Source organism: Mytilus trossulus, chromosome 7 (genome assembly GCF_036588685.1).
Source record: "Mytilus trossulus isolate FHL-02 chromosome 7, PNRI_Mtr1.1.1.hap1, whole genome shotgun sequence".
NCBI classification, from domain to species: Eukaryota; Metazoa; Mollusca; class Bivalvia; order Mytilida; family Mytilidae; genus Mytilus; species Mytilus trossulus.
In genome coordinates this window covers 76,139,249-76,162,287 of record NC_086379.1, presented here as the reverse complement: position 1 = coordinate 76,162,287, position 23,039 = coordinate 76,139,249, and the positions used below count along the sequence as shown (strand labels likewise).

General features: G+C 33.6%; 1 protein-coding gene across 7 annotated transcripts in view; it reads right to left on the bottom strand.

The window, feature by feature from the left end:
- Positions 1-22,526, bottom strand: part of LOC134725833 (protein Gawky-like) — a 35,165-nt gene extending 12,639 nt beyond the window's left edge. For 4 of the 7 annotated variants that reach the window (XM_063590043.1, XM_063590047.1, XM_063590048.1 and 1 more), the window contains exons 1-6: positions 10,626-10,910; positions 5,365-5,427; positions 4,457-4,522; positions 3,554-3,638; positions 2,992-3,129; positions 808-2,324 (exon numbers count right to left, since the gene is read on the bottom strand). In XM_063590043.1, the coding sequence (XP_063446113.1) occupies positions 808-2,324; positions 2,992-3,129; positions 3,554-3,563 (1,665 nt within the window). In that variant the 5' untranslated portion in view covers positions 3,564-3,638; positions 4,457-4,522; positions 5,365-5,427; positions 10,626-10,910. Of the gene's footprint in view, positions 1-807; positions 2,325-2,991; positions 3,130-3,553; positions 3,639-4,456; positions 4,523-5,364; positions 5,428-10,625; positions 10,911-17,738; positions 17,806-18,169; positions 18,187-22,417 lie in introns of those variants that run through there. The other 3 variants (XM_063590044.1, XM_063590045.1, XM_063590046.1) reach the window with 3 other exon arrangements.
- Positions 22,527-23,039: the final 513 nt, after the last annotated feature.

The following is a 23,039-nucleotide window of genomic DNA, read 5'->3' as shown; positions in this document are numbered from 1 at the left end:
AACCTACAGTAATCTATGAATATTGTATGGGTTCTACCAGCTGAAAGGACCTTTTTACATAAAATTTCATATTTTTAATGGTAAATTAATCGAGACACAAATTCATAAATTTTAGTGTAACGTGCTATGCTTTGTCTTTCCCCCCCCCCAACACAGGTGAGATCAGTTAAAAGAACTTTTTATTATGAACTACTGTCAGTTCATAGAATTAAAAGCATCAAGTATATTTTTTTTCATGTGTTGTGTGAACAAATGTGTTGCTCCTGATTCATTAATCGATTCTTTTTTTTTATTTGAGTACCATGTGTCAAGTCAAGTCAACTAAAATGACTAAACTGAGATATCTTTTAGTATTTTCTTTTATAAATGCAGTATTGATTACTCACCTTCTACCTGAATAACAAAATTATACAAATATATTTATTATTACACAAAACCCTTACACTTGTGGCATTCAAGCCTTCAAGTATAAATAAATAATGTTTAATGTGGACGATACCAGTTCAAAAGAAAATATGCAGCTAGGTCAGCCTACAGACTTCCACATCATCATTGTATTGCAAAGTTTGAATCAACATGTGTTGGTGTATTTTTTTTAGGCCATAGTCAGTTCAACCAACCAATCTATCACTATCTGTATATTCCACATAGATTCGTTTAAAATCTCATTTTTAAAAGTATGTATATATTTTAGGTTTTAGTGTGAATGTACTTAACTTTTTCAAAGGTACCCAAATATTGATTGATTTAGAATGTTTTATGCAGTTACATCCATCATACAGAAAGAAAACTACTGGTAAAACACACCTGTTTTGGAGAACCAGCAGCCCAAAGACATGTTCCATCATCCACTTTTGCAGGTGGAGGAGGTGGTTGTCCCCATCCAGGTGGCTGTGTAGGTGGTGGTGGCGGTGGTGGTGCTTGGTTCCAGTTTGGGGGATTGCTAGGTGGACCTGGTTGGTTCCAGTTTGCTGGTTTACCTCCTGGATTTCCCCAAAGAGCAGTACCATCATTATGTTCCTGTTTGCCAGCTTCTCCATACTGACCAGAACGTTCACTGGGCCAAGAACCAGTTTCTGTTTTCCCACCCCACTGACTTGAGGCTGTATCATTAGGATTTGTCCATGTGTTTGGATCCTTTGCCTGAGGATCTTCCCACTGAGCAGAATTATTTCCTGCTGGGGCACTTGTCCATGAACTGGTTTGCTGGGGTTCTTTTGTAGATTCCCAGATACCAGTTCCATTATTATTGTTCCACATATTGCTGTTATTATTGTTTGGGTTAGCTGCTGCAGCAGGTTTTTCTGGATTTACTACTGGTACTGTTGCTGGGAACTTTCTTTTTGCTTTTGGTGTGGTTTCCATTTCCCATGCTGTATCTTGACGAACTGGTTTCATACCCCAACCATCATGACTATCGATGGCTACACGAAATTCACTAGGAACATCTGACTCTGATATGCTTTGAGATTGTGCATTTTGATTTGACACTGGATTGGAGGGACTAGTAGAAAGGCCTTTACCGGCAGCCTGAGCCCATGACGTAGGTTGAGGTTGTTGAAGACCTTGAGTTGAATCTGGTGGCCACTGTTGTTTTGTAGATGCCATGGATGTTGGAACAGTGCTATCACCCCAACTTGAAACACTACTTGCTGAAATTGGAGTGGGTGGAGGATTAACTGGCCATCCAACTTCAGGCATCATTTCTGATTTTTGTTGAGCACTATTGCCATTGCCCTTGCCTGCTATATCACTGGGTATAGTTCCGACTGCACCCCATGAATCACCTACAGGCTTGAACGCGGAAGTATTTGCACCATAAGAAGCCTGATTAGAGACGGAATGAGACGATTGCATACTTTCTGCTGCTGACTGCTGTATTTGCACTGAATTTTGTGGCCTAATCCCTCCCAGATTTTGTCCAAGTCCCTGGGGGAGGGTTCCAGGGACATTTCCCCAACTTCTAGAAGGATCACTAGAACCAGCTATACTAGTTATTCCTTGCATATTATTTGAAAGACTTTGAGGATATGAGGAGCCCCAAGTGGAGCTGTTTGGATTTGTATCCCAAGTGTTTGATTCAAGTCCATTGAGAGAGTTGCCCCAAAGGGCAGTGTTGTGGTCCTGACTGGACGAAGATATCACAGATCCTGATTTGGCAGAGGCACTATCTTCACCATTGTCTGAAGTTGTTTCTGAATTGTCACCTCCAATGGAAGGCCAAGACTCTTTGTCATTCCGATCTACAATAACACTTGGTTTCCAATCTCCTGCTGGTCCTTGCCATTGGGCTGCCAATTCAGCATTGGCAGCAGCTAGAGCACCTTAAAATTTATACAAAACATTTTAAGAAACACTTGTACATCAATTGGTATTTTCCTTTTATAAACAATAAATATTATTATATTAGAAAAAAATATTGCGATTTGTTAAATTCAGCAATATGTTAAGTTTACATTGTATCAGATGAAGATTGACTTGTATTTCACATCAGATAGATTCAGGTCTATTGAAAACAGCTGTTATAAGAAGTGGAACATGAATATCACAGATTGTTGGTGATCAAGGGATAAGATCTCACGTACAGCACATGTTGAATATGCATAGGTATAGCAGAGCTAATTGCTGAAAATCACAAGAATTTAGTTAGAGCAATTCTTTTTTTTTACTGAATCAAGTGTATACTTTAAACTGCAAGAAGTTCAAATGAAACTTAAATTGAGGACAGTAAAAGCACATTGAAAATGGTGAAAACTACACTATGAAGTCAGTTTTCAAATTTCCCTTTCATTACACCATCCAAAGCAAATATAATCACTCATTCAGAAATGTGATTTTCATGTGCCTTCCCACTGTCATGCACACATTTTTTTTCCTTTTTGTCAAATACTTTAATCTTATCCTATAACTAAACCATTTTTTTCTGAAAATCATCAGTGTTTTTGTGCAGTTCAAACTAAAATTACAACTAAGAAAATATATGTCAGTTACCCATCCATCCACTTCCCACACCAGGTGGTCCTACACCCCATCCCCCATCATCTTCATCAACACCAGCTCCAGGCATGGGGCCACTATTCCCCCATCCTCCACTGTTCACTTGATTATTCATATTGACTGGTTTTGCAGCTGAAATATAAAGTAATTTATTTTTATCACACTTTATGAGATTATGAAATCAATTCACAAAACCTAATTCTTCAACTTATAAATAAATAAAACAATTTGGTTGTTTTCTTTGTTGGGTTATCATCTTATTGACTTTAACACAGTGACATACATATTTTTTTTCATTTGATGGATTGTGCTAATTATATAAACTTTATTTACTGAAAAAAACACTGCATAACTGATAAGTGAATTGCTTTTCATTCCCAAACAGAATCATTGATTAATTTCCAAAAATATGCAATCTTTCAAGACTACAGCAGAAAAAAACTGTCTTTCAAAATTGTTTAATTGCTTTCAATGTTTTAGATTTTTTTGTGACCAACATAGATTGTCATGTCTGGGTGAGACTTTTAAAATCAACACTTTACAAGTTAAATCTTACCTTGCTGCATTTTGTCCTTTGGCACAAATAAATCTTAAAACAATTCAAACTTCACTTAAAACAGCACTTTTTGTTCTGGATTAACCTAAAATAAATGAATAATATCTGCAATCTCTAGGCTTTTTCAAAATAAAAAATTTCCAAGTTTACACATTATTAATTTATTATGACAAGTTATCCATCTTTAATGTATTTGAATAAATCATCCATGTGGATTTATTTAAACTTTGTTGCTATACATATCAAGTTTATATATGCAAAGCTATCAAATTCAAGATAGTTTCTGAAGAAAAATTTCTTTTCTTTTGAATTGCTCAACATCTAAAATGTACCCAAACCAAATTGTAAGAGATTTTTGTTTGGAATTAGCTTTGGAATTAAGCAAAGTTTAGCTCTAATCAATTCAATCAAGGATAGGTTCAATACTTTTTTCATAAAAAAAAAACTTTAAGATTAATATTTAATTTTCTATTGGAGGTTGTGGTACTGGCCTGATAAGACCTGAAAATTCTTTCCCACAGAACCACAGTATATATATATATATATATATTGTGTTTTAAACTGACAATACATTTTCGCTTCATTTAGGTGTCTAGCAAAACGTGTATGATCAAAAAATAAATCAGCGAAAATCCTCATATTCCAACCATTCCTCCCATAAATCATAATATCTTTCAATGCTGTCAGATTTATAATATATAATGACCATTCACTTCTCCTGGTTTGGATGCCAGACAGAAGGTGACCACTACAATTGAACACATATATAGTACTTGAAATATTCAATGTCAGAACAGATTATTTCCAAGATTCTCTTTGAATGTATATAACATGCAAAAATATTTCAAATTGCAAGTCAAGTTTTTAAAATATTTTCAATTTCAATTTTCCTTTAACACTTACCAATAAAAGAACATCAACATTTAACAAATAAATACATGGCAGCACAACCAACATAACAACAACAGTCTGAAAGTAGAAAATAGGTCTTTTATTTTCAGGTTATGGGGAGAGTTTTTCGCCCACCAACATGTTTCTCCCAGACACATTCTGTAATCTGCCTTTTCAAAGTCAGGATCTTGAAATTCAGATGTTTTTGTTTTGTTCCTGTATATCATATTTGTTTTGTGTGGCACCACTGTTCCATGTTATGGGAGGGTTGGGCTACGACCAAACATGTTTAACCCCACCACATTCTGTATGTGCCTGTCCCAAGTCAGGACCTAGTAATTCAGTTGTATTTTTTTGTTGCTGTATGTTAAATTTATTGTGTTCCACGTTTTTTTGTTTTTTTTTTAATAAATCAGGTTGTTGGTTTTTTTGTTTGAACTGTTGAACATTGTCAGTTTGGGGTCATTTATGCTGTAGCTAAGTATGCAGGATGGGTTTTGCTCATTTTTAAAGGCTGTACAGGAACCTATAGCTGTTCCCTCCTCTGTCATAAGTTGTCTGCCTGAGAGTTGTCTCATTGCCAATTATACAGAATCTTCTCATTTTCACTCGTTCTTCCCCGATATTGATATGTATCTTTTTGCAAATAATGTCAACCTTTAAATTTTCCTGAACTTAATATGAATAAGTTTTACAGAAACAAGTTCAAAACAATATCTTATTTATTGGTAACAGGAAGTTAAAGAGACCAAATTTTAGATTTGTGAGTTTCAGAAAAATATGCAGACCGTAAATTGACATATGCAAGTGTTTCAGTGAAACTAATTAAAATAATGAAAAACAAAAGATGTGAAATGTGATAAAACCATAATTTTTTTAAGCATAAAAATTCTGCAGTACACTGCATGCATTGTACTTACTTTGGATTAAAAGCAGATCAGGCAGTGAGTTTGTTTTTGGTCAGTATTAATGATGTGGAACTCCTGCAAATAGAAAAGAGCATCCCATGATATATAAATGAAATACAAAAAACAACACTGCACAACTACACAGGTAGCAAGAACACAAATTGATCTAGATTGATAGTGCTTTCAATAAAGCAGCTTGTCCTTCAGTTTTGAAAAAGTATATTTTCAACTCTGATCTGGCATATTATTCTTTGATCAGAAAAAAATGGTTGAGGTTTACAAAATCTTTTTATGAAAACTAGATTCTCAACACAGCCGATGGTGTAATGCAACCCTACAAATATTTTGATCAAATATTTTGAAAATTCAGGGAATATCCCATAATAAAGTATACATTTTTCATATTTGCTTTGCAAATTGTAAACCCAAAATAAAATTTCAGCTACTTTCTGCACAAAAACATATATCTTAATAATATCTATGTACATGTTCCACAAGGGAATGTGTGATACATGTACATGTATTGAAAAGCCACATTGTACACTTCACTATACAATGTATATCCAAAGTAAATTTGTAGATCTTTCCCTGTTACATAATGTTATTCAGATTAGGGATTGGTAAAGCCTTTGCAACAGTGATTGGTATTGATTTCAAGACAGACTGAAAGAAATTCCACTATACTAAAAGAATCTAAACAATATTTTCAAGAAAGAATATGTGTGTATGTCCTGTGGCAGCAAAATTCTGTGAAATCTAGCATTTTCAGCAAAAATCACTGGACTTTTTTGTAAGCATATAGAAAATGTAAGGGATTCTTTTTAATTCAATTAATTCAAACTCCAGTGGATTTGTTAAAGTTAAGGAGCAGTTAATTAGATTTGTGCATAATGGCTTGATGTGAAGCACATACTTACAACAAACCAGAATACATTCATGGACTATTTATTCCATTGAATGCATATGATCTGCAGACATCTTGCAGAAAAAAATCTGAATTCTTAGTTTAATGTTGTCACTTTATTATCTTAAAGTGAACACTTAACTTTTAAAGTTATTATTTTGACAGAAAATTAATAGTGTATTGAAAAAATTAACAGCTAGCTAAAGGCAATAATATAATCAATAATATGTGTTAATTGAAGGGTGTAATAAAAGTGGTCAAATGAATTCAAATGTCACTAGTATTTAAATGAGTTGTCTTGTACAACTTTCATAAATATAATGACTTGTTTCAAAGTGAATACTTCCAGTGTTTTCCCTAGTTTAAATGCTTGGTTGGGTCCATGGTGAATCTAAAGTGTGTTTTGCAAAACTTCTGGAATTACTGAAAATTTAACTTCAACATTTGGCATTTTGCTGGTTTGCAATCATAAGCAAACGAGAATTTTTTTTTTTATCAAAGGTCAAAGATTTTAAAAACAAAATTAATCTTTAGTTGTTTTTTAATATAAATTAAACAGAACATGCATGTGAATATATTTTTTTAGTTCCATTTCTTTCAGTTCTCCAAGTTCATCAATATTGCCAACTGACTTAAAATGATAACATGTAGTGGAGATGAAAAAGAAAGAAAAGGGGAATGAGTGTCCTATGTGTCACAGATAATGACCCTGCTTTCATACAAAGTTTATAAAGGATCATTACACAAGAACTGTTTCAGTGATAAACTAAAATAAGTGATGAAATTTATCAGGTGATCCTCTTACCCTCATGTGATAAAACCTGAGGAAATAGATATTTACCTTTTTCTAACAAGAAAGTGTCAAAAGCCAATCAATATTATCAAGGTACACATGAATTTAAATTGATAATCACTGTGTGTATTGCACTGGTTTTAGGATACACAATTGCAACTGGAGGTTAATAAGGGGATTAGTCCAAAATCAATGTATTAGACGGGTGAATAAAGCTAAAAACAAAGTGAACTTTGAAATACAATAAGAAAATATGAAGTTAAAATACAAATTAAAATTTAATCAATTTACACAATCTTTAGTATTTAGAAGGTTTCGAGTATTTTTAATGTAATCCAACAATGGAGTAATATCAAATTTTTATTAAAAAAAGATTATGACATTGATCATGTTGATTTCAGATGTTAAAATAGGATGAACCTTCTTGAATAACACCATTATTGACATATAAACAAACCAGGTGCTCTGCAGGGCTCAGCTAATTACGAATGCAGAGGTTGAACCCTGAACAGTTGGAGCAAGTATGGACACAACATTCAAGCTTGACACAGCTTTCAATTTGGATTGTGATCAAATTTTTGACATAAAATATTAGTTTCTGACACAAAACATATGTCAAGATCTTAAAAATCTATTACGGTACACAATATTGTGCAGTCAATGATTTCTTCTTCAAACTTTTCAAAAATTTGGAATTTGAGAAATTTGGAAAAAAATAATTGAAAACTACTACCCTACCCACAAGTTATAGACTGGAAACTACAAAAATGCTTATTTGGGCCCCAAATTCCTAAACCTTTGGAACCATAACCTCCAAAATCACTCCAAACTTTCTGCCTGTGGTTTTAAATATTGTGAAGCTGGTATGTCAGTTAACTGCTAGTAGTCTGTTGTTATTTATGTATTATTGTCATTTTGTTTATTTTCTTTGGTTACATCTTCTGACATCAGACTCGGACTTCTCTTGAATTGAATTTTAAATGTGCGAATTGTTATGCATTTACTTTTCTACATTGGCTAGAGGTATAGGGGGTGGGTTGAGATCTCAAACATGTTAACCCCGCTTCATTTTTGCGCCTGTCCCAAGTCAGGCCAGGGAGCTAAAAATGAGGTTGATGTTTATCTCACGCAAAAGTGACTAAAGCCCTCAAAATCCTAGCTGTAACCCTGGATAAAACTTGTTTTATTTAGATCAAAATCATATCAGAAATAATTTTTTGCTGCCAACTGTTTACAGTGTGTTTGATTAAAATTTTACTTATTTTGTGGCATCAAACCTTTCCCTTATTCAAAATATTAATACATTAGGGGAACTCTCAAAACAGGGGTTCTCATGACTTTGGACACAAATTTCACAAAATACTTAGGCCAAAACCATCCTTACTCAATGGTTCTTAAGCCCAAAATAGAAGGACACCCCACCCTGTGTGCCCTGTGTGCACTCAGCCGCCCCCTTCTGTCCTGACACCTTTTCTGAAAAACCCTTGTGCTGTTTTTGTAAAATTGCCTTTTGATTCATCGATTTCTTATCAGAAGTTAAATAACATATATATGACACCTGGTAATTGCCCTCAGGTAACAGGTTAATCATGTCATTACAATCAATTATTGAGGATAAGACTTCAAAGGTTTTAATTACTAGGTAATTTAATTAAGACAATGAAAATTTTTGTCATAAATTTGATGAATGTGTCCCATTTTAGATCTCCAAGTCACAATGGAAGAGTGTATGAATGAAGCCTTTTATGAATTTAGAATTGAATTGAAGTAATCAAAATTCAAATATGCCTTCACAGAAACGACGCCCATCTCATTTTGTGAGCGACAAGCAGACGTAAACATGTTGGAAATTAATTTTGGAGTTAATTCCCCTGAAAAAGCTTATTACAAATTTGTGCTCCTAAAATATTATCTAGCAATAGGAAAAAATAACCAATTGAATACAAAATTATATAAGAATGTTACCGTAAGGATATTAACTGTCTTTGAACATACAAAAAAAAAATATTTTCGATAATCATACTTTTGGCAATCCATGTTTTATACATCTCAAGAATTTTGTTTGTTTGTTTTTGTTGTGTATTTTAGTAACAATCCTATTGTTTGGATTTCAAACTAATAAAATTCTTATTCTTATTCAAGAAAGGAATAATAATTAAATATTTGTTTGATTGGTGTTAAGCTATCAGCTTACAAAAATGGTAGTGTGCAGTTAAACTCATCACAAATGAACTAAATAAAGCTACATTAAATAATATATTCCAAAACACAATCAATGAAAAAAGGTTTAGAGGCCAAGCTCTGGATGAAAATTTAGAAATACAACTACTCTATCATGTACATGTGTGGTTAAATATGAGATGTTTAGTTTATGTTCTTCTTATAGGAAGGAGAGGGGGTGGGGGAGAATATTATAGTAAGTTTATTTTCCCTTTTTTGGTTAATAGTATGAATGTGTATTGCCATGTTGTATGAACATGTAGTATGAATAACTTTTCTTATGCAAATTTGATAGAATAAATAATCAAAACAACAACTTATGCATCTTTATTAACAAAGTCACAATATATACAGTAAAAAATGTGAACTTGTGATACACACAGGGACGTAGACAAAAGAAATGAGCAGTGCCTTCTCCTATCATAAAAAAGTGCCCTGCCCTCCACTGGCACCCTGTCCCTTTTGAATTCTTGCCGGAGCACTGTAACAGAACTATGCTATAAATGTTGAAACAATATTATCCAATAATTGGTTTGAACAGTTGAATAAAGTGAAGTCATAGCCTAAGGTGCGCCAGATACACCAAACAGCACTGTACAAAAGTTACTTCTAATCAGGTTTCAAAATAAGCATGCACACTTAATTTCTATGGGGGAGGTTATGAGGATAATTTGCTTTCCATGACCTTTAAAGCATTTTCATTTTATTTATTATAGAGATTTTCTGTATCAATTTCCAAAATTCTTTTTGGATAAAAGATACAAGTCTTCCAGGATCTTAATTTCAAATTCAGGCCATGGTATGTAACATGTTATTCATGTGGTGTTGCATATACTAAAACAGATATTTCTTGAACAGTAAAAATAACTTCCTTAACTCTGTATTGAAGTAATTTCTAGAAAAAGCATATATCAATCGTCACAAGGATATGGAATAAAGCCAATATTTTGGTCTATGCAAGGACATGGCCACCATTTTGAATTTATAATGTCGCCGGCAGCCATTCCATTACGATTGTCAATATGGCTGACGTCTGCGTTAGGCAATCAAAATAAACGATAAGTCTAGTTGGTTATTATAATTACACGACCAAGGAATAAAGCATTCCACATTTTCAGTTTCGATATGTTACCTATAATATATTATGCTTGACATGCATATTCGTATCCAAGCCAGCAACAGTCTTTGAACCTTGACCACAACCCACTCGGAATGTCTACAAAATTCGACTTGGATCTGTTTTTTTACTTACACTATCATCTTTTTTCAACATAATTTCAACTAAATTATCGTATCATTTAAAAATTCACAAAATTGCTATCAAAAGCACAAGTATTAAAACGTATTTCAACATACCTTAGCTTGTACGGAATGAAATGTTTGTTGAAGGCGAATTCTTCAATACCCTGTCGAGATTGCACGAATATCACAGAATTGAAAGTTTATTACAAATCAATTGTCACAACTTACAATACATAAATATAGCACCGGTTATGAGACATTATTATTGCTTGTTTAAAAGTCTTATAATATCCTAATATTTAGTGTTTTCGCTCGACAAGGGCAACCTGTGTAGCAGCCCCATGGCGAGCTACATTTAGTTTATTCGTAGGTACGCATGCGCAAGTCTATCACATGATAAACAACAAGTGCCCGAGAATCGAGAGAAAAAAACTGCACGGACGCAAAAATTTTAAGAAATCATTTTCTTTCGTCCGAACAATGATCTTAATTTGAACAGATTCTATATTTTTGTATAAAAACAACACAATACACGTGTGACAAAGCGATCAAAATTTTCCATTCCTAATCACGATTTGTGTAGAGGTTCAATAACGGTAAAATATATCAACAAGCGTGGGAGGCCAAACGCAGGGAATTATAAATAAACTTTGAAATGAAACGCAGTTTAACGACGCTTTCTATATTGTTTATACATGAGATCATTAATACAAAATTTAATATAGAAAAAAATAAACCTACACACAACTTGAATTATTTCAAGGATATCTTTTACTAACTTAATATATGTCCTTGATTTTATTAAAGTTTTATAATATATATATACTAAATAATAACATGTACACACATTTAAAAAAATATTTACATCCTTTTCCATGAATTTCAATATATAACAAACTAAAATGGTGTTTCGACTACAGACAGATTAATCAATGACCCAATATTGAAGATGCTATTTATGGCATATGACATCCTGTAGTGTCATGTTTAAATTTAAAACCTTAACTTCGTTATATTATGGTCATACAAAGCTCCTAAAATATATCCTTTACTGGAAAACTAAGTGGAAATATTTAACAAACTTTATTTATAGAATGTACAAAAATTGGTTGTTGAAAGTGAAATTCTTTTAAGAAGATGTCTAGGAAGAAACTTAAAAAAAAAAAGGCAGGACTTTTGGTACATGTAGCTCAGTTATTTGGCATTTATTTTGCAATTGGAAACTATATCGCAATACTAGTTAGCCAACGCAAAATAACTTATCTTTATATCTTGTAAACTTGAATAAGTATTTGTCACTGCAGTAAGCCAGTTCAGAAGAAATTTTCTTTTTTCTTTCAAAGAAATGTGAGCATTTTTGTTCATTCCTTATAATCCAAGTTTTAGAACTGGGGTTTGAAATTAGATGGAATTTGAAACCAATCACAATTGAAAGCCTCATGCTACCACTGTTTTTGTCAGTTAAAAACAAAATGATAATTTCATATAAAAAAAACTCCTAACACCTGACAATGTTAAAACTAGAGGCTCTAAAGAGCCTGTATTTATGTGCATCTTCATCATTAGAAACTCTACAACATTTAGACTAGAATATTATTAATGACTAAAATCTCTTTTTTGTTGATCTTGTATTGCTTATCATTTAATTGTGTTTACAGTTTCATAGTATTTACTCAAAACACAAAAGGGTAAAAATTGTCATTTGAGGGCAATAACTTGTACTGACTAATGTTCATCTGATAATTTTTGCTTCTATGAAGCTTTTAGGATCTATTAAAGTTTTCAACATATTATGTCAAAACTAAAAATATTGGTAACGAGCATTCTGTGAGTATTGCATGGCAATACATACCAGTAGACCCTTACTGTTTAAAAATTCATTGTAATGGAATGAAATTCTAACTTGATTCTATAATTTGTCTTGGTGTAAACTACATAAAAATATCAAGTCAACATCTCCAAGCATGATAAAAACTAGATAAATGCTGTTTTTGGACCCTTTGGGCCCTAATTCCTAAACCTTTGGGATTATAACCCCCAAAATCAATCCCAAGCTTCTTTTTGTGGTTATAAACATTGTGTTAAATTTCATTGATTTCTTTTTACTTATTCAAAAGTTATTATCTGGAAACCATCCATCCTTGCCTGACACTGTCGACATGATACCAATATACGACCAAATTTTTTTTGCGGTTGTATAAAAACCTGTTGTAAACTGATTATTTAAGTTAATTTTCTCCCTTGCTAACACTCAGGATAAAATTTTAATATCATGGCCCAGGCCTTTGTAAATTTCAAACAAAGAAATTGACCATAGAAAAGGAAATAAATAGCTTTGTCAAGTGAAGCTGGATATGATGGCAGAACAGTTGGGCAAAAATGGACACAATATTCATGCTTATTGTAAGGGACGACATCAAAAGATCGATGTAGGACAAAAAAACTTAAATCAAATAGTTTGGGGGTGGGAGTCAACATAGCTGCAAGTTTTGTTAATCCAAAATCGATTTTACATATATCCCTTTTGGTCAATCAATTTCTCCCAAATTAAGTTAAGAGGGGGGGGGGGTGGTCAGTGAAAAAACTATGAATTAAGTTTTTTTTATCCTACATTGAACTTTTGATGTCCTCCCTAATTGAATTAGTTTTCTAAAACCAAATAACTGTAGTCAAAGAACTTATAATTGGACCTTCCAATTGGTTATATGAATTGAATTTATATTAAATTTTAGCTGTCTGCAGGTCTGAGACCACAATTGTCGTCCCTTTTTTCGTTGTTCACAAATATAGTCCCTAGTGTTGACAGTGGGTTACTTGCCATTAACTTTTATACCCCTTCCAAATTTATTTCTCTGTTTAATGCCTCAAATTGCAAGTAAAGGAGGGGGGGGGGGGGGGGGGGGAAATTACACTGTAAAAAAATTTGGGTCCAAAATTTTAAAGGAAAGTTGTGATTTGGTCCAGCTGTAAAAGGTTAAAAATTAGCACTTCAGAAGCTGTCAAAAGATTTCAAGACGCCCTAAACCTAAAATTGTCCATATTTGAGTTAGAGCCGATGAGGTTTTCTATTATTTAGACATAATTTGTCCCAAATGTAGTTCAACACACTGTAAAAGTTTCTTTGAGAAAGTGCAGGTTGGATTTTTTTTATTTTCATTTATGTTCTAAAAGAAATGCACTACGAAATAATTGTGGTCTCGGACCTAAGAGGTGAAATCTGTAAATATAGAATGTGTACTTTGGCAAATTCCCTAAATGATTTGATGGTGTCAAAAAGCATGGAACTAAAGGATTCAAACTTTTGTCTTATAGAATTTCTGCAAAAATGACCAATTTTGGCATTTTATGGTCAAAATAGACATTTAATAGCTTTTTCAATGTTGATGCATAAATGGCATCCTGACTTTATATCTGACAGGTGTTTAAGATCAGAAACAAATAATTCAGCATTTTTCATTTGTAAAGGGCATAACTCAACAAAGGTAAATGTTACACCTCCAAACTTCAAATGTGCATTTCGTTAAGTTTAATAACATTTGGTTGAGGCAAACTTAGGTAGTATACTAAAGACATTTATCCTGTAGAACTTACTTTAAATAAAGCTAATGATAACAATGACCACTGCCCTTTCCTCGATCTTGATATCTATATCATAAACGGGAAGCTTGATACAAAAATTTATGATAAAAGAGATGATTTTTCATTTCCTATTGTTAATTATCCATTTTTAGATGGTGACGTTCCCTTGTCACCATCTTATGGTGTTTATATATCTCAACTTGTACGATTCGCTCGTGTATGTAACAACGTATTAGATTTTAGCGAGAGAAATATATGTATTACTGAAAAATTATTACACCAGGGTTTTCGATATCACAAACTGGTCAAAACATTTACTAAATTTTATCACCGGTATAAGGAAATAATTCGTAAATATAACTCAACATGCAGACATCTTATACGTTCAGGTATTTCACATCCAAAATTTTATGGAAATATTCTTTATAAAGCACAAAAATGTCAGTATTCTCCTCAGAAACTAACAAAACCTTTAAATAGACTTATTAAAAGGGGATATAGTTACGATACTGTTGTCAGGTCATTAAAGATTGCATATTTTGGCTTTAAAATTGATTCACTGATAGGGTCTTTGCATCAGAACTAAACACATTTATTTCTAAAAAAAAAAAAAACAGTTGTTGGCATGACACGGGTTAATTTCTTCTCATATATTTTATGATAGTATGATACTAAACCCCTAACGGGTGGGATTGTACCTGATATTCATATGATGAAGACATAATCTTTCAATCAGTTTAATTGAGGTCTGGAGCTGGCATGTCAGTTAACTGCTAGTAGTCTGTTGTTATTTATGTATTATTGTCATTTTATTTATTTTCTTTTGTTACATCTTTTGACATCGGACTCAGACTTCTCTTGAACTGAATTTTAATGTGCGTATTGTTATTCCTTTACTTTTCTACATTGGCTAGAGGTATAGGGGGAGGGTTGAGATCTCATAAACATGTTTAACCCCGCCGCAATTTTGCGCCTGTCAAGTCAGGAGCCTCTGGCCTTTGTTAGTCTTGTATGATTTTAAATTTTAGTTTCTTGTGTATAATTCGGAGTTTAGTATGACGTCCATTATCACTGTAATATTATGCATATTTTAGGGGCAAGCTGAAGGACACCTACGGGTGCGGGAATTCTCGCTACATTGAAGACCCATTGGTTGCCTTCGGCTGTTGTTTGCTCTATGGTCGGTGGTTGTCGCTTTGACATATTCACCATTTCCTTTCTCAATTTTATTAAGGTAAAGAAAGGAAATGAAAATTATTGTAATTTTTCCATTCATAAAGGGGCATAACTCTAGAACAGTTCAAGTGATGCTACCAAACACACTAATGAATAAACAACAGACTGACAATCATAATGCCTCTAGGTAGGCAATAACTAGGTAGGGGATAAAAATAATGACAAATAAAAAAGTAGGTTATGTCAATTGCTGCAATTTTATTGGCTATCACATCTTTTTTTGCACCTGCTGTAGCAGGAGAGGCATTCAGTTTTCCCATTGTCCGTCAGTATGAACATCCTCAAAATTGGTTTCCATTCTCTAACTTTATTATACATAAATGATTACAGGTAGTTATAATCAAAGAGCAGATTGCTCTGAGGGATACGATTGCCATTGCTTTCATTGACAGTATAGCTGGATAATATAATTTGCAAAACTAATTCAACTGCATATAATTACATTTGATGTATGATTCATTATAATACTTTATTTTGATTGGCTAACTGCATATCATTTGTTATTCCGTAAGCAATTGTATCAGTCAATAAAACTTTTCATTCATGATAACACGTGGTCCCACAATAAAGTGCACTGGTGAATAAAATACAAAAAATATAAAATTCTTATTTTCGTGATCATAGCAAAAAAATGTAATTATAAGTATTGAATGCTTCTTTTTGTAACTTTATAGGGTTGTAAAAGCGTTGACCGTGCGCACATTTTTAGTATGAAGCGCTTCCGCACTTCATACAAAATGTACTTCGGTCAACGCTTTTACACCCCAATAAATTTACAAAAAGAAGTATTCAATTCTTAAATGTAAAATGTAATTTACGTAATCTGAATAGTTACAAAATAGCCAATCCCGGATACAAGTGTAACAGTAAGAACAATGTTCTTATTGTGTTTTATTACTGTAACTAGTATTAATTCCAAGTTAATTTCCCCAGCAGTCACTCAGACTCAAGAGTGAGAGAAGGTATTTCACTTCGTATCTTATCACCTATAATTTTTCCCTGGTTAATTCTAGGAGGAACTCCATTTCTAACTCTTTAAATATTTAATTTCCTTTGGGTCAGTGGTCATGACTCCTATCCGTACACATTCCTTGGTTTAAATTGCGATCGTTTTTAATATAATACGACGTTTATCAACAGAACAAGTTAATTTTTCTCAATGTGTTGTATAGTATTTAGATTCAGAATTGACAGAAGTTACTTTCGGAAGGGGGAGACAACTTAAAACGATAATAGGGACGCCTCCATTTCACCTGAAGGGGTGTTGTAGTTGCACCTTTACGATGTGGACTACATTTATTTTAATTCAAATGATGCAAATGATTTAAAATTATGCAACAACAATAACCCTCAATAGCAGACATACATACATGTAGAAAGGATCCCATGAGTTTTTAAATTAATCAATTGAGTGGGGAATCCAGAGCAACCATTCAATCTAATACCCCTTGAAGTCAAGAAAACTACAGGCATGCACATAATTACCTAAACAAACCCTGAAGCAAGAACATATATATTAAATAATAATTTAACGACCTAGATGGTTCCCTATTTCTTTATGGAAGTACAATATCTGACAAATAGAGGTGACATATAAGAAAAACTCCATTTCAGTTCTTATATGACAGAAATAGATTTATCGGAATTCAAAGAACTCTCGCGTTTTTATCAAAACTGGGTAATTCTCTCTGATGTGTTTCTAAATTTATAAAAACACTAAATATAAATACTACTCACTTCTGATTTCCCGTGTTGTTAAAAACATGCAATGAAGATTGTGAAAAGAACATTACAGGAAAAGTGTTCAAGTTCAATCCCTTTATTTGTTTTTTAAAGCAAGACAATCATAAGAATCTGAGATGTTCCTTAATGTTTAGAATAAAACGGTTGATGTGAGGCAGAGGGCATGGCAATAGTATCCCAAAAACAAAGAACATAACTTGTCATGTTAAAACCATATACCAATTATTAAATCAATATCTTCAAGCATTACGAAAAAAGTGCAGAAAACAGAAAATTTGAGTGAATTTTCTAAATACAAGGACTAAAATAACTCTGCACAAAATTTGAACTTGATCTGTAATTTGTCATGATAAATCAATACACCAATTATCAAATCAACATCATCAAGCATGAAGAAAAAAGTGGAATATTGACTCAACAGTCTTCGCACTGAGTTGCAGCCCAGGCTGGTAAAATTGCTCCAGGCCTGTAAAAATCATATCTACAGGCCAACAGAATCTAACTAAAAAAATTGATCTCCAGGCCTATAGATTTAAGAGTTCATCGTGAAGACTGATTGATTTGAAGGACTTACGAATGGACAGACAGAGGGATGGAGTGTAAACTTAAGGGAACTTAAAAAAACAGCAAATGTAATCATACATGTATTTGTTTTAATTTAGAACATACCTTTTAGTACAATTCTGGTACACTAACTTTCTTGTCTATAAAACTGGGTGAATGATTTCTTTGCCAACTGAAAATAAGACAGAAACATGTAACATCTAACCATGTTAACAGATATAATTTTATCAAAATCTACTGTTATCCTCCTCTTTTTTTTTTTAACCTAGACAGAATTCCCTAAACCACATCTGAGAACTATTTGTACTCAGCTTCAAAACACTTGAGGACTCATTTGTTAAATGGTATCCAAAAGTGAAGTTAATTTTCAAAAAAGGAAATAAATCCTTATTCTGATGAAAAGGTTTTATATTTCATTTGCAATAATTATATAAGATTACAGAATTATGGCATCTTCAAAATTTAATGGATAAAATTCAGGAAATAACTTATGCTCTAGTGTAAACATTATTTGAAAAAGTAATTTTAAAGAATACATAGGAGTGAAAGATGATATGTATGGTAATATATATGTCAATGAGAAAGCAACTCAGTTGCATACATATCCAAATAATATCTAGGTCAAGATCTGAAACCTGTTCATGCCTGTTAATGTCTATTATGTAATTATTGATTTTACCTGTAACATTATCACAACTAATAACATATAAAGTAGCATGTGTGATCGACCATGCATGCCTGACTGATTTTTTTGCACTTTTTTATCAGCTGATGATTTGATTGACAATAGGTAATCAGCAACGTTTATTCTGCTGATGCTGGGCCTTTTCAAAACCAGCAACATTTTTTCAGACCATGTCTCAATATGTATTGTGAAGTGGATATTAGCCATAGCAGGATATGCAATAAAAATTATCAAGATTCTACTCCATTTGCCAATTTCAGCGTATTTTAAGTATATTCTCAACCCTTTTCATTGCTGTATATATTGAGTGAGTTAATCCATCTCAATACTATGTTATCAGACACATACTGTACATAAATTCATCTATATATTTTTGTTATTTTAGGTAATAGTAATTTACCTCTTTTTTTTTTTTAAATTAATCTAACTTACAATGAAATGATCCTCATTTCAATTTTGAAATATTTGCCACTTGCTCAAGATTTGTATCAAAGGTACATGTACATAATAAGAATAGGCACCAGCTCAGAACCTTTTTTTAACCCTTTTTAACAATGTAAAGCAAACGAGTGAATTTTTTTTTTTTATACTACACAACATATTTGGGAAACTAAAATCAAATAGTGTTGTCTACCTCCCTTGGTCATACTCCTTTTACAGGAATCAAGTTTACGTACTTAAGGAACATAAATTATTTCTATACGTGAGTTCGTGGTCTAATGGTTAAGACCTATGGCTACAGTGCTGATGGTCCCAAGTTCGATTCTCACTCGGGGTGCTAAAAATATCAGTACATCAGAAGGGTAATTTTCACCCTCTCACACACATCTCTGGTACCCAGACCAGAGTTCAAACTAGCCTGGGTACTTTGGGGGCCTCGGTTGGTCAAAGTTGTCCCCTACTTTGACCTGGAGATCAATCGTCTGATATCTCTCTGGTTTGTCTGTTTCCACCGAGTGACCCGGTGGTTCTCTCCGAGTACTTCGGCTTCCTCCACCATAATAACAGACTTCCCGGTGTCATAGCACTCCCTTTGTGTTGGGTGGGGATTGAATTGTCCTTTAAAAATAATTGTCGTATAAATATACGTTAGTGACACATCTCCATTAATCCCGATAGGGAGTGTACATGGATACCACCTTGCAGCTTTTGAGGGGTTCTTCGGATATTGAAGGCAATTTCCAGTACATACATACATACATACTACCCTACAGAATGACGATTATGAAAGCGCTGGAAATGTTTAAATGAGTAGGGGAACAGGCACCCTTCTATATCGTAAATGAAGTCATAGAGCGTACAAAAAAGACAGCCTTTATCGGTGAACAACAGAAGGCGTTAGAAAGCTATTACACAGATGCAACCCAAGTAAAGCAGGTGGCCCTGATAAAATACCAGCTAGAAGGGAATGTGCTGACGACCTAGCAACCCTTTTATGCATTGTATTTAATGCCAGTATTAGATCCGGTACAGTACCAGAAGATTGGAAACAAGCTAATGTAACAGCAATATTTAAGAAAGGAAGCAGATATGATGCTAGTAACTATAGACCCGTCTCACTCACCTGTCTATGTTGTAAATTCCTGGAACATATCATTGTCAGTAACACCTTGAAACATCTAGACAATCACAAAATACTTACCAACTGTCAGCATGGTTTTAGAGCAAGACGAAGCTGTGAAACCCAACTCATCACGCTTTGTCATGAGCTTGCATCAGCTCTAGATAAAGGAGAGCAGATTGATATGGTTATCCTTGACTTTTCCAAGGCCTTTGATCGTGTCCCACATAAACGGTTGCTAAACAAACTACAGCACTATGGAGTTACAGGACAAACACACAAGTGGATTAAATCGTTCCTAGCCAAACGTACCCAACAAGTCATCGTTGAGGGAGAATCTTCAGAGAAAGTTCCTGTGGTCAGCGGAGTCCCCCAAGGGACTGTACTTGGACCGTTACTATTCCTCCTTTTCATCAACGACTTACCTGACAACATAACATCCAACACACGACTATTTGCAGACGATTGTATAGTATACAGAACGATAACATCTACTGCTGATAATCATATACTACAAGAAGATCTTTACAAACTTGCAGAATGGGAAAAAACCTGGGGCATGGACTTCCACCCACAGAAGTGTAGTGTTCAATCTACTACTAGATCACGTTCACCAATATTACACTCATACACGCTTAAGGGACAAGTGCTAGAAAGATCAAAAAGTACTAAATACCTTGGAGTCGACATTGAATCCGACCTCTCCTGGAAACAGCACATCAACAGAGTAACTAAAAAAGCGAACAGCATGCTAGGATTCCTAAAACGCAACCTAAGAACATCCAACAGCGAAACCAAGACAAATGCATATGTTGCAATGGTCAGATCCAACTTAGACTACTGCGCAACAGTATGGAATCCACACCAAAAAGATCAAGTTAAAAAGGTTGAAATGGTCCAGCGTCGAGCAGCCCGTTATGCCACCAACCGCTATAGGAACACCAGTAGTGTGGGCAGCATGTTAGAAGAACTAGACTGGGAATCATTGGAAAACAGAAGAGTTAAGTTACAGCTTACATTACTCTACAAAGTGGTTAATGATCTTGTGGACATACCATGCGACACATACTTAACACCAATGTCATCGAGAACAAGATCATCACATACCAAGAAGTTCCGGCAATACTCAACCAAGACTAACGGCTACAAATACAGTTTTTTCCCAAGAACAGTGACAGTTTGGAATTCACTACCAGCAACTATAGCTGAGGCTCCCTCCTTGGTATCTTTCAAGAGGGAGCTTTCAATCCTTTCTATCTAATCTGTGCAGTCCCCCATTTCCCAAGTAAGTCAAATGATGGACTGGAGCTGTGCCGGCGGGGATTAATTTCCCTGGTACCGCCACGGAAGCCGGATTGGTTCAGGCCAGATGAACGAAAAGCAAATGGGAACCCCCCCCCCTTTTTTAATTCATTGCTTTATTATTATTTTTACTTTTTTTATACTTTATACTCGCTTGTATATTCTTTGGTTACTTTACAAAATTACTCTTTTTCTTGCGCCCACCGGAAGCGTTGAGTATTGGTCAAGTTTGACAGATCAACGTAGAATGTAGATGTAGAACAACTTAATTCCAGAAATGAGGTATAGGCATGGAGCATGGCGGTTTTACACTTTTAGTTTTACACGAAGCCTTTTACATGCTCTTTTAGACTTTTACCTTTAAAGTGAAATGCCAATGTCACAATATTGAATTAATGTTGCAATGATTGGAAATGTTTAGAAATGTTCGATTTAAGGGCAATTTAAACGCTGGTAAAATTTGGAAACAGGTTTTTATTTGAGCGTTCCAAAAAAAATATTTACGGATCACACGTTCATAAGACATAAGACATAAAGCTTTATTTAGAGTCGGTATAAGCAAGCAATTACAAACATAAGCTCTGAAGAGCTTTTAAAACCGACATAACAACAAATAAAACAAAACATACATATCGAGTCATGCACACAACATTAAACATATAAAGCAAGAGTTCAATCAGTATATAAACATGCAGCACAAAAGTTCTTTAAGCATCTTACAAGTTTAACACATACTGGTACATGCAATTATGAGATAAAAACACAAAAGCACAAATGTAATGGTTTGCACATAAAAAGCATAAAAGCACATTAAGTTTCTAAAATTAGCACAAAAGCAGCAGAAGCACTATAGTAAAGATATAAGAATAAATTTGCCATGCTGAAAATAAAGCAACAAAACAAAAAATAATAAGCAGAGATTAACTGGTTTTGCAGGCAAAGCATTGGCATGAGCTGCCAGACCAAGAATTTATCAAGTTCTTGAATTGATTTAAAGATGATTGCTTACGAAGCTCATCTGGCAGCTCATTCCAAAGCCTAGCACCTGCATACCTGAACGATTGAAGGCCATATGCAGTTTTTCTTACATGTGGTAGATCTGCTGTAGATCTACGTTCATTTTACCTTTAGAAGTTATGCATGAAAACGAAATCTAAGCCAATTATATTTTACTATATTAATGCATTGAGATATATTATACTTTACAAACTAAAAATAAAGAGTTATCTTATTTACTTTGCCTTGAATGTTTGTAAACAAAACAGATGGTCGCTGAGCACTTTTCATGGTTTACAAACAATATGGCTTCCGTCTGATGTTTTCTTGGATTACCTGCCCCTGAGTTGCACTTTTATTTTCATCCGATTCGAGCACCCCTTTTTTTCTCTAAAATATGATCGTTTTGTGTTTCCTCTCCTCAGTTTTCTTAGTCAGAGATGGTGCGGTTTCAAATTCAAGTTTTAGAATAAAAACAACTTTTTGCTACTTATTTTCGTACAGTTGTATCAGAGACATATAATACTATCAGAGACATATAATACAATTGTATTATATGTCTCTGATACTAACATAACTTCTTGGTACTCATTTGCTAAGAAAGTATTAGAAGTTTTTGAAATTAAACAAGAAGTAAAACATTTCGGACAATATAAATTTTTGAACATATCTAGCAAATTAATTCACACTAAATATATTAGCAATTGGTATGCTAGCCAAAATAAAGCTTCTGATGGAAAACTGTTTAATTATGTGAAATTTAAGCAGAATTTTGGTTATGAAAATTATCTTTCTTTAATTTAGGACTTTGATTTAAGAAGATCTATATGCAAATTACGTATTTCTGCTCATAAGCTTCAAA